The sequence below is a fragment of the Yarrowia lipolytica genome, chromosome 1A, assembly GCF_001761485.1.
Source record: "Yarrowia lipolytica chromosome 1A, complete sequence".
Lineage (NCBI taxonomy): Eukaryota > Fungi > Ascomycota > Dipodascomycetes > Dipodascales > Yarrowia > Yarrowia lipolytica.
The window spans coordinates 1,650,836-1,663,093 of NC_090770.1; the positions used below are offsets into that span (position 1 = coordinate 1,650,836).

Genomic DNA, 12,258 nt, shown 5'->3' on the forward strand with positions numbered 1-12,258 from the left:
TGTGGTTTAAATTACTGCAGCTGCACACTGAAAAGCTACTGCTGGTGCCACGAGCCTATTTTGCATTTCTATCATCACACACACTGCAACACCCAGCATCACACACGACTCGGGCGCTTATAATGACGGACTTGGCTTCGTCTTTGCTTGCAAGCACCCACCAGTTTGTGACCCAATCGATCATCGACGACTGGAACACCAGCGGCCGCGATGAATTGTGAGTATCTACGACGGAAGACCCGGGGAGGGGCAGGTGATCTGGACGATATCAGTGCAACAGAGAAGCGCGATCTGCTCCCATTATCACGTGGATCGATGGAGACCGACATTCATCAGACGTTGTTAGTTGTGTTGGACTCATCGGACGTTAGTTGGACATTCATCAGCCGTCATCGGTTATGCTGTGGTTGATTGTATAAGTTGAAGGTTGCAACTTGGATGTGATGAAAGAACGGGAAGAAAACTGCGTTGACAAAATTGCGGTCACAAAATTGCGGTGACAATCTGCCGTTTCATCGACCACTAAGCAACCACATTCGCACTGTGTCGTCTTAGTTGCATACCTAGGTTGAAGCGGTGCGGTAATACACTCGCCAAACGATTTTGCCGATTCACCCGCTCGTTCAGAGACCAACTGCAAACATTCCTCCAGCCCCTATCGTCCAACCGCCACTCCATTCCATCTTACACATCGCCATTCATCTACTAACACAGACTCGACGTGATCCGACGCAACGTCGACGGCGACAGCATCACCCTCGTGAAGATTCTCATAGAGCTCTTCGGCAACATTATCGACGGCTCCCTCACCCTTGATGAACGTCTGGCCAGCGTATTCGAGGAAGTGCTCACCTTGCCCTTCCCAAACGCCGAACAGACGCTGCTCATGATGTTCTCCTTCTTTGGATACCACGAGTCGCTGTCAAAACTCCCCAAGTTGCTCGAAAACACGATATCGACGTCCTCGTGGATGCTCTATGTCAACGACGGCAACCTGTTGACCCAAATCGGCATAGTTTCACCCATGTTTGAAAAGAAAATTATCAGAGAACGAACCACAATCTTCTACAGACAGCGACGACACAACCTGCTTCGAGAGGAGACAGAGGGATACTCCAAGCTGATGGTGGAGCTAAGCAATGTTGTTGCGGCATCCAAACACATTAGGGACACTGCCAAACTCGCCGCTGAGACTGCTGCGAACATCGTCTCGCTTATCGGATACTTTCACCTCGATCCCATCCGTACGCTGGACATTTTTCTCAACGTGTTCATTCTCGACATTACATACACCTCGGAGGTGATGATTGAGGTTCTAGCACAGACGCCGTTTTGGGAGGAAGGTGTCCCCAACTACGAGGCTGCCCAGCTGTTGGGTATGAAGCTGGTTGGAGCAAACGCCGCTCAGCATGGAAAGCAGTCGGGGAACACATGTGCTGCGGTGGCGCTGTTGATCCAGCGGGGCTTCATCAAGTTCGAAGCCATTTATCCTTTTCTGGAGCCTCTCGAATCTCAGGTCACTGCCCAGAAGGATCTCTACTACGAGGAGCTGAGAAACAAGCCCTCGGTTTCGGGAATGGCTTCGCTTGGTAATGCTCTGGCCATGGTTCAGTTTGATGGAGAAGGAGGAGATACTGATGCTGTAGAAGAAGAGGTGGTCACCCTTGACCCTACCATTCACACACATCTTCTGCAAGCCCTCTTGACACGTGGAATCATGGAGCCCTCTTTTTTCATCCTTTCCAAGTTCCCGTGGCTTCCTGGTGCCTTCCCCTTGGTGTCCAGACTCATCTACCGGCTGTTTGAGGGCGGCTTGTCACCTCTCTACGACGCATACAGACCGTTTGAAGAAGTGAATGAGCTTACACAGGTCAAAAAGCTTCCCTCTCAGTCTAACGACTCTGTTCTTACAACTCCGCGACCCCGAGTGGGTATGTCGCAACCCTGTATATATCCCTTCGACAGTGAAGGCGGAGAGACTCGATTTTTCGACACTACCGACAGTTGGAAAGAAGCTGTGGTTCCCGTCAACAACAAGGAAGAGTTGATGGATCAATCTAAGCGACTAATCGGCTTGACAGGACCGCATTTGTGCTACAATCTTCGTCTGTTTGCAAAGCTGTGCAGAATCGCTACCGCCTGTCTATCACAGGACCCCTCCTGGTGGTACGACTACCTACGGCTGTTCATTTTACCATCTGTAGCCCTCATTTCCACCAATCCTCTTGCTCTTGCTGAGGTATTCAAGGTGGTGAAACAGTTTCCCGCAGATGTGCGGTTCCGGCTCTATGGAGAATGGAACTTTGGCATCCTCAAAAGCTGTCCCGAGCTGCGCATTGCAACTTTGAACACGGAAAAAGAGACGAAACGGGTGCTGAAGCGGCTGAGTAAGCAGAATGTTCGTGAGATGATGCGTAAGCTGGCGAAAATCAGCTACGCGAACCCTCTGCCCACATTCACGGCTTTTGTCTCACAGGTTGAATCGTACGACAATCTGTCTGATCTTGTGGTCGAAGCCGCTAAATACTTTACAGATCTTGGATGGGACGCTCTACCGTTTGTGATCATTCTCCAGCTCACATCTAGTGGTCGAGATACTGTACAGAAAGACGGTCTGAACGACAGAAAGTGGTTGCAGAGTCTCGCACACTTCACGGGCCGGCTTTGCAGTCGATACTCTGTCATGATGGACTGCTGGCCCATTTTCGATCTGCTCATCAAGCAGCTTCATTGCCAGGATTCGTCAATGTTGGTTGTGCTGAGAGAGATTCTGGTTTCCATGACTGGAGTAGCTCAGCAGCAGAACATTTCACCCGAGCAGGCCCTCAATCTCGGCTTTTCTCCTCAGCTGAAGTACTCAGTCTTCAAGGTAATTGGTGATAGTCGTCTGGACAAGGAGAAGCCAGCCAACCGACTTTTCAACACTCTTGGAGGACAGCGGGCACTGGAGCTATTCATTCTTCTTGCCCAGACCCAGCAGAAACTCGCATTCTTACCTGACAACAGTTCTGTTCATCAAAAGGTTCTTGCTCTGCGTCACGATGAGGTCACCGGAGTGCTGAACCAGTACATCGAGGCTGTTACATGGTTCGTAAAGCCGCTAGAAAAGTTTGCAGCGACGTTTGCCTCAGTGGTTGACCTAGTCACCAAGTACGACGTGTCTCCAGCATATGCGTTTGCTCTGTGGCGGCCAATGTTGAGCCAGCAGATCAAGTCCGACCCTTCCGTGCTTAAAAGTCTCCGAGACGGCCTTCCATCTCCTGAACACATTTCTCCCTCGCTTTATGTGACCTTCTGGCAGTTGTCACTCTACGATATTTACTACGACCACGGAGTCTATGAAGCTGAGCTTGCTCGTCTGAGCAAGTCCAAGAAGAGCAGCAATGCTGGAGAACTGGCTGACGAAGATAAGACACACACTCTGCACAATATGAAGACCAAGATTCGTCTTTCAGCCGAAAAAGACTCTTATTTCCCCTGTGAAATGGACATCGCATCCGACGGAGCCAAGATTCTGCGTAAGATGCAGATTTCTGAGCTTCTGGCTTCCTGTGTGCTTCCTCGAGCCATTCTGTCAGCTGTGGATGCTTTGTACTCTGCTCACTTTGTCATTACTCTTCATCAGCTTGGAACCCTCAACTTTTCGACTTTGGGCGTTCTCGACCAGATCTTCAACTCCCAGCTGCTTGTCCCAACATTGTACACGTGCACAGCTGGCGAGACCGAAAACCTGGGCTTATTCTACCACGAGATTCTTGCCATTCTCAACTCCTGGCGTGCCAAGCCCGAGGAGTACGTGGCTGAGGGTCTCGGAGGTCTGACGGGCACCTCTGGGGAGGCTGCTGGAACATACCGATTCCCAGGCTTCCGACTGGCTTACGGTATTGGAGATAACAAGAAGGAAAACATGCTGGACCATGACATGCTGAGAACCGTGGTGGAAAAGTGGCACCGAAAAATCCACATCACTGTTGCGGAGTGCCTCTCCCGAGACGACTACATGAGCCGTCGTAACGCCATCATCTTCTTGCGGTCTGTTGTGGGCGAGTTCCCTCTTGTGGCGGGCCATGGTGTTGATGTGTCCAAGAGATTGGAAAAGATTGCCAAGACAGAGACACGAGAAGACATCAAGCTGGCTGCGCTAAGTTTGCTTGGCCACGTGACCCGAACAGAGGTGTCGTGGATCGAGGTCTACGATTTCAAGCCCATGAAAGAGGAGGATCGTAAGGTCGAAATGGCCAAGGCTAATAAGCGGGTTATGGCTCGCAAGAAGGCCATTGAGGATGCCAAGGAGAAGGCTGCACTTGATGTGGAGCGCCGAGAGAAGGAGTCACGTGAATCTGCCAAGCCTGAGGCGCGTGACGCTCAACGTGATTCACGTGACCTGGACAAGGCCCGTGATGTGGAGTCTCGGGTTTCCTCAGCTCGGTCTTCTCGTGCCACTTCCCCTCGACGAGAGCGGGAGCGAGAACGGGAGCGAGAGCGGGAGCAGCGCAACAAGGAGCGTATCCGTGATCGAGAGCGGGATCCTAGAGATTCTAGAGACCTGCGTGATCCACGTGATGGACGTGATAGCCGGGATGCCCGAGATTCACGTGATGGACGTGAAAGCCGAGATGGGCGTGATGCCCGTGAGGGTCGCGATTCCCGTGATGGTCGCGATTCCCGTGACTCTAGAGACTCTAGAGACTCCAGGGACTCGCGAGATTCGCGAGAGTCGGACCGGAAGCGACGTCGAGGCAAGGAGGAGCCTGCTTCGCTTCCCGCCAAGCCTCCTGTTCGCCCTCGAGGCGACGGTGGTAGTTCGCGTGACGGAAGCTCTCGTGATGGTAGCTCCAGAGACCAGCCCCCACGTGACGTTCCCGTCCGGGATGCGCCTCGGCGATTTGGAGATTCGGAGAACCTCTCCATTGAATCTCGTATGAGCAGGCGAGCAGGTGGTGGCGAGTCTGACACTGTTCCGCCTCCCCCACCTCCTCCCAGTGGTCCTCGAAGCTCACGTGAACGAGAGCGTGAGGCGCGAGCTCGAGAGCGAGAAAGAGATGCAGCCTCCGGAGCTATTCCCTCTCGACCGGCTCGGGATCGAGAACGCGAACGTGATCAGCGCAACAAGGAGCGTGAAAATGACCGTGAGCGAGACCGACGTCGAGCCGAGGATCCCAACAGGATTCAGATTGGGCGTGCTGTGCGAGAGACGAGAGGAGGAGTAAGTGGAAGCGGAGGAAGTGCTGGTAGTGGAAGTGGCTCGTCCAGAGATGCTGCATCTAGAGACAGTGCATCCAGAGATGGTCCCTCCAGAGACGGTTCTTCGCGGGACAACGGATCTTCACGTGACCCTGGGTCTCGAGACTCCTCGTCGAGGGACAACGGCTCGTCGTCCCGTTCGTGGAACAGAGAGCCTCCTCGAGAGCCTCGTCGGGGTTCTTCCAATGGTGATGGACGGTTCTCGTCTCGAAAGCATTCGTCATCTACCCAGGACGACTCTCGGGGAGAGAAGCGACGTCGAATGGGTAGATAGATGGAAGAAAATGGATAGAGATAATAATCATTTAATTGTACTTATTCGTAATTGTATGAAACTTTTGACAACAGTAAAAATACTTGTATATTTATCTGCACTAATAAAAAAAAACCATGGGCAATTTTTTCTCAACAAAATAGTGTTAAGATTGGATGATTGTTAGTTAAAGACAACTCTTAGGTATCGACTAGACATTTGTGATCCAATTTGATGGTATCAATAAATACTGTGTTATAATATATATATAATATATCAGCAAGAATACCTATAGCCAGTAGAATTGCCCAAAGACAATACAATCCATCGACATGTAACATATGGCCAATCCTCTGGCGTCACCCTGAAGCCGTCCACCTGGAGTCATATCATAGAGTGTCTGGTGTATTTGAAGATTAAATGTTCCTAGAATGAATTAACGATCTTCTAAATCACTCTTCAACCAGCAGAATCCGATCATGGTTCTCATTTTGACGGTTGGATTTGGTTCAGTATTTTCTGTTGCTTAGTCATCATATCTGCAGAGATTCCAATTGACGTGCTATATGGACACAAGTGCTATCATTGGACTGATCTCGTTCGTTTCTGTTCCAGTAGAGTGATTCGACCGTATGAACAAATCAGCTCTTGCAAACCGGACTGCATTGTTACCACCCGTAAAACTCTCCCTTTTGGTCCAAGTAATATCAACAGAGTTTGTTATCATTACTGCGAAATTTGTTAGCACTTTGTAAAGCAACGAGTATTCTCATAGTGTAACGTACCAGCCTCCAACTATACCTGCAGCGTCACTGACACCAATCAGACGTGAAACTTGAAGTGAAATCAAGCACTCCGGTTGTACACATGAGTTCACCACTGGTCCACTAACCTCCACCTTTCATTGTCACACGACTAGCGAGATCAAGAATGTAGCATGGGGTTGTCCACCGAATGCTACGAAGACGTTCTGTACTCTGTGGTCACAGCACTCGGCGTAAGAGTAAGATTATGAGAAGAGATAAAAGAGGAAGCTCCATTTTTGTTCTCCATTTTTCACCATTTTTGTCACTATCCCCGTAAATGAGGCGTTTGGCGTTGTCGAGGAGATCCGAAAACGAAGCTCTGGAGCAGCTCGGCTCCGCTCATTTTCGCGCTACGTTTTTTCTTTGATGGCCGCCTTCTGGGTGTCCAATCTCTGAAGAAGAGCTGGACGAGCTGGGAGAGACGGCAGACGGAGAAAATGCTGCATGTTGGTATTATACGGGAACAATGTGCGGGCTCCACATCTGAAGCTGTCACTGAGTCGACGTCGAGATCGTCAGGGTACAACCTCGAAGCAGTCGTCGAACCTGAAGTAATGTATCGATGTGATAATGTATAGATACAGGTAAGTTGGCGAGGAGCGTACTTTACTATGAGAATCTAGCTGGTGTAATTGACTCTTCAGAAGACGTTTACTAGAGTCAATCAAGTCGTTTCGATCAAGTCGACACTACCCCAAACTCCATCTCTATGTTGCGTCCCACCATTCCGACCAGATCTTTTCGACACATCATTGCTCCTCAATTCTAACTAACAAAATGTACAACATTGACTTGTATAGATCTGAAATCTTGGACACTATTTCACTTGAAACAGAATCTGCCCGTTCTTTCACTTCCTCGACTTTTCCTATTTTATTTTTATCTTTTTTCTTTTTTTTGTCATAATTATTTAAGGTTAAGCGAATACAGTAAGCGATGTAAGCTTCATTTTTAGTGACAAGCTGTTCTCAACTGCAACACCCCGGTTTCCCACAACTCAGTACATACTTGTATGTAGGCACGAGTACTCAAGAATATCGCGTTTCCATAGTTTAGATCTCAAAAAAGATTGCAGCACCCAGGATTCTCGTATGGTCTCCCACTACAATACTAACTGGGCTCTCTGGTTGCTTGAACTATGGCTGATCGGACGGGAAGCCGTATTTTCACCAGGATATGGCCGCAACCGTGCCCTGATGGTCGTTGGAGTGTTTAAATCTGTCGGAAACTTGCTTTCTGGTAAAAAAAACTGGCACAAAAACCGCTCCAATCCGATAGCAATCGGTGTTATGCTCTGGTGATAGGTTGAAGTAAACTTATCGTGTACCATTACTAGTTTTGGTCCCTCCAGGGTTATTTGTTGATCTTGTTGAATTCTATGGGCTGTCTGATGTCATTTCCGGTATTGTACTGTACAATTATACTGGATCATTGTTTGCTCTCTCACCCTCGCTACAGCTCAGCCTACTGCCCACAAAGATGACGATAACAAACAAGACTGTCCAGCTTGGTTACGACTCAGCAACAGAAGGGTCTCCTGTTCAACTCTGGCAAGGTGTTGAAAAACAATATCTAAGCTCAATCACCTATTTCGAAAAAGTACAGGTTTATTCATTATCACTGATCATCACCAAAACTGGCGTTCACTTTCACAAAAAATGAAATTTCAGGATACGAAAAAAGGAAACACCATCGTTCTTCGAGTCAAGGCCACTTTCGTCATTATTTACATCCCGGACTTCGCTCACAACAAATGGGCCCATCATGAGACTAGAGAAGATAGTTTCTATCAGTCGAAGCCCGTCTTGGAGCAGAGGCATCTTAAAGAAAGGAAATTCTCTACTGCTATCACCATTTCGGTCGCAGATTCTTGGGATTTTACTCCGAGATAAGGAGAAAGACCTCACTATCACGTCTGAGAATTCGGAGGTGTTCCAGATCCACACTTTCCTCTTAGTATCTACGGCATTCCCGAGCTGCTCAAATTGGTCACCCGATACATACTGTTGATCGGCAAGAAGAACAGAAGGCATCTCACTGTTGGTAAATGCCTTCTGGGGTGGAAACGGGCAAGTCGTGGCCATTCCCACGAACTTCAGAGGCCAGTTTAGAATTGACAAGACCGCAGTTACCAATACCAAACTGATGCCGATGAAGGTCACCATGTAGGTGACTCGCGGAGGTGGTTGACTCAGACGAAGGGGGTTGACTGGGACGGATGTGGTTCAGTTAGTTGGCCGAATATGATGATGGAGGTAGGCTGAATGGAGAACTTACAATAGATCCAAATACTGTACACACCGTACTGTACATACTTACTTGGAGGATATCAACTACAAGTACTGTACAAACTGTACTGTACATAATTGAGACCAATGATGGTGAAGCACTGAGTCCGTGGACCAGAAGGGACTTTTACGATGCAGTTACGAACACTTCAAATACTTGTCCAATCTAGTGGCTGGATCACCTGTTTGGATCTTCCTAGTGTCTGTTCAGGGCTAGGCAATGTCCAGGAAATGATTGTTTGAAGACACTAGACGAACTTCTCTTCGACATGCTAAACAGATTTAATTGGCTTGTAAGAAGTTCACGGGCATGCATTTGGAGTTGACATCTGCTCAGATCCAGACATGTCCACAAATCATGCTGATGCTGACTCGCAGGACGTTGAGATCACGTGGGTATAGGAGGATGAGTACGACTGAAATCCTGAAGATACTTAGGAAACATTTCTTGGTTTCTACAGTGGGCATATGAAGTGACTATATTACCAGTACAGTAGTGTACCTTTTAGAGAGGTTCGCAGGACATTATTTGTACAAGTACAAGTACAAGTATCACCATTTATGGTCTCCTCAAACACAACTTGATTTCGTCAACGGTTCCACCCACCATTTGACATCTCATCTGCTTGATACACTCGTCGGTGTTGCAAACTCTGGTGTATGGCGAGAGTCTGGAAAAGTTGTCAAAAAACACCTGTCGTTGTTTCTTATCATCCACAAACGTCTTCACGGCTCTGTGCCAGAATGTGGCGTTTAGGGGAGCGTCGTCGGGCCATTCGCGATCGGGATCATACGCCTTTCTGGCCGAATAGAGGTACTTCCACTCGAGTTTGGGCTCAGCCACGTTGTAAGTCTCATTCAAGGGAGAATAGTAATTGTGTGAGTCCATGATTTCGAATGTCTTGGAGTCCACCGAATAGTATCTCCAGGCTGGATTGTACTTGTCGATTGGAGTGATTGATTGGCCAATCCAGGCGACAGATACGGCATCCGCCTCGGTTGGGGAAGACACGTTGGAAGAGTCGTAGTAGACTCCAAACTGGTCGGCGTGGGTGTGTCCAAACAGGTTGGCTGCAATCACATGGGGGGAGAACCGTACAATGATTTGTCTCAGAACCTCTGTTCCCCAAGGGACAGCGTCTGCATCTCCTCCTGTAGGTACATGGGCTACTAGCCAGACCTTTGTGCCCGTTTCTTCGGCCTGTAAAAGCTCATTGGTGAGCCATCTGAAAATCCCACTGGGGTCCGGGTTGCTAATGTTCCAGTAGTTGTAGTAGTTTTCCTCGTACCAAAAGTTGGAGTCCAGCGAAATGACGCGCAAGCCGGACTTTGTGGTCACTGCAAAACTGCCGTACGTGTGTCTGGCCTGCTCCTCCTGCTCCTCGTTGATCCACTTGTAGTCTCTCCACATGCGGGAGCTGAGGTCTGTATTCCACTCAAACTCCCGTGCAAAGCCCGAAGAGTTCTGGGCCATCTGGGCGTATGGATACGAATCGTGGTTGCCAAAGGTCGGGTAAATGGGCAGGTCTCCAAGATGCTTCTTCATCTGGTAGTAGCACTCATGTTCACTCTGCAGCGTCAGAGACAGACTCAGAAACCGGTCTGTATCGTGGGAAATCATGTCGCCGGTGAAAACTCCAAAGTCAAACGGGACCCGAGAGGCAATTGACGACACGTGCGCCAGCGATTTCTCTAGCAGAATCTGAGGCGTGTCACAATGGTACGTTCCAAGCTTCTGCGCAGGCTCAACCACCTTGTCCGGACTGTTCTGGTTCACAGACTCGGGAACACAACACATGTATCTGTTGCAATCGGCCTCTGCCCCCTCCATGTATCTCAAATCAATGTGAATGTCGCTCAGATGAAGCACGTTGAACGTCGTACCTTCGCTTTTCACCCCGGCGGATTTTGGCTCCTCCGGTCGAGGGCCCCACCAGGAGCTGAGATGTGGCTCGAACTGCGGCATCTCAAACTCGCAGGCGTCGTTGCCAAAATGCCAGCAAATATTGGTTCCATCAACGCCCCTGGGGTCTATCAGAGACAGGACGTTGGCGATATGGCGTCCCACGGCTCCCCGCGCAAGAGTGTCGTCTCTATAGACCTCACAGTCGTCTTTCCAGTTGTATTTTTCGCACAGTCGAATCAGAATCGGCGGAATCAGAGCCGGATTAAGCTTGGCCAGCTTGTTTCCGAGTACCAGCAAGTTTTTGCACCGGCTACACTCGTCGTTAGAGGCCCCCAGAAGCGATTCCACCTGGGACTCGACCCAGCCGAGTTGCAGCTCGTTGGAGAGACTGGGAGGCCCTAAAAGAGCCGACTGAAGGCCAACGGTGCCCAAAACCACCTGTATCAGCTTGTTGAGCATTGTTCTTGACACATGGATCGTTTCGCTTCAGCCCGAAATTTTATATCTAGCTCATCCCCCTTGCATGAAGATAACGCACGTGGTGCAGCAATGCATTCTAGTGGACCATACTGAGACAGAACAAGTGGGTGAAGCGGTAAAGTGGAAAGTGGGTTTGGGGAGGTTATCCGAGTCTGAGTACGGTATTAGCAGTTTCACCTTGCGTCCTTGGATGTTCATTCTTTGACCATTCACCTGTTATATCCATGGGTTGAATACAGCAATGACAGAGGACGAGGTCTGCTGAGGCTCTGATATAAGTATTTTTATCGATTAACAGATCAAGATGGGCACTTCAATTGAGTCTGTAGAGAAGAGCGAATGACATCCATGCTCACGGATTTCCTCTTGTTCCTCCTCTAGTCAGCATATTCGATTACTCAGCAGTTTTTCTCATATTATCCTATCAATTGCTAAACCATTCGAGGAATCTTTGTTTGAGAATACATAAGCCGAATCTCGAACTTGTACATGTACTTGTTTCATGAGGTGTTCTGAAGTAGAAGAGGAACTCGGAACTCACTTGATTCAGACAGACTCTTCGGTTGACCACCTCTTGGTCTCCACTAATGCAATATTTGCGCTAGAAATTCAACATGGGCGAAAAAATGAATCAAGCGGCCAGAAGATGTTTCATTGGTTCTCTACAGTCCACGCTGCATTCATAGAGAATTCTTCTACTTCTACCACAATCTTCTACCACAATGATTCCCCTTGAACACGCCTTTCAGCTCAGCAGTTACCTCTACATCAAAGATCTGGTTGCTCCCGACCAGACAAGTCGTGAATGGAAGGCTGTGGTTCCAGATTGCGTCTACCTGCTTGTCATGATACGCCATTGTCCCTCATTTGTGTCGGAGAGGTCTTTATGTTCTTTTTTGTTTTCATCTGATTACTCAGCAGGTTTATGATATCACAGTACATAGTTATAGTTACAACAAAAACACCGCCTGGCTAGCTCAATCGGTAGAGCGTGAGACTCTTATTTAAAGCAATCTCAAGGCTGTGGGTTCAAGCCCCACGTCGGGCTAATTTTTTGAAAAAAGTGACGACCATGTATTGGCATATCACTGTCTCTGCGCATACCACATATAACTTACTTGTGACGGTGAGTTGTTTTTTACTCACGTAGACACTGGGTTGTGACCGAGAAGCTTTGTTATTTAACCAATGAACAGTGAAAAGTGTCGAAATGTCGAACATCGATTTCCTTCCATTTCACCTCTGGAATTAAACCTGAAATAATTAATATAAAAGTATCAT

At 48.6% G+C, this 12,258-nt stretch overlaps 3 protein-coding genes and 2 non-coding genes across 5 annotated transcripts; 2 read left to right on the forward strand and 3 right to left on the reverse strand.

Moving 5' to 3' along the window:
• Nucleotides 1-122: 122 nt before the first annotated feature.
• On the forward strand, nt 123-5,518 carry YALI1_A16509g (uncharacterized protein; the record flags this gene model as incomplete). The annotated part of the gene is made up of 2 exons (XM_500136.4): nt 123-217; nt 715-5,518. The coding sequence occupies 2 exons, from the start codon at nt 123-125 to the stop codon at nt 5,516-5,518; spliced, it is 4,899 nt and encodes a 1,632-aa protein (XP_500136.3).
• A 1,852-nt stretch (nt 5,519-7,370) lies between these two features.
• Nucleotides 7,371-7,491, reverse strand: YALI1_A16583r. Its single transcript, XR_011031462.1, has one exon. It is a non-coding gene; the product is annotated as a 5S ribosomal RNA (ribosomal RNA).
• A 461-nt stretch (nt 7,492-7,952) lies between these two features.
• YALI1_A16593g (uncharacterized protein) lies at nt 7,953-8,468 on the reverse strand (the record flags this gene model as incomplete). The annotated part of the gene is made up of 1 exon (XM_068281825.1): nt 7,953-8,468. One exon carries the CDS (start codon nt 8,466-8,468, stop codon nt 7,953-7,955), a length of 516 nt encoding a protein of 171 aa, XP_068137926.1.
• Nucleotides 8,469-9,150: 682 nt separating this feature from the next.
• Nucleotides 9,151-10,956, reverse strand: YALI1_A16618g (uncharacterized protein; the record flags this gene model as incomplete). Its single annotated transcript, XM_500137.3, has 1 exon — nt 9,151-10,956. The coding sequence occupies one exon, from the start codon at nt 10,954-10,956 to the stop codon at nt 9,151-9,153; it is 1,806 nt and encodes a 601-aa protein (XP_500137.3).
• A 987-nt stretch (nt 10,957-11,943) lies between these two features.
• YALI1_A16628r lies at nt 11,944-12,025 on the forward strand. The gene has a single exon. It is a non-coding gene; the product is annotated as a tRNA-Lys (tRNA).
• Nucleotides 12,026-12,258: the final 233 nt, after the last annotated feature.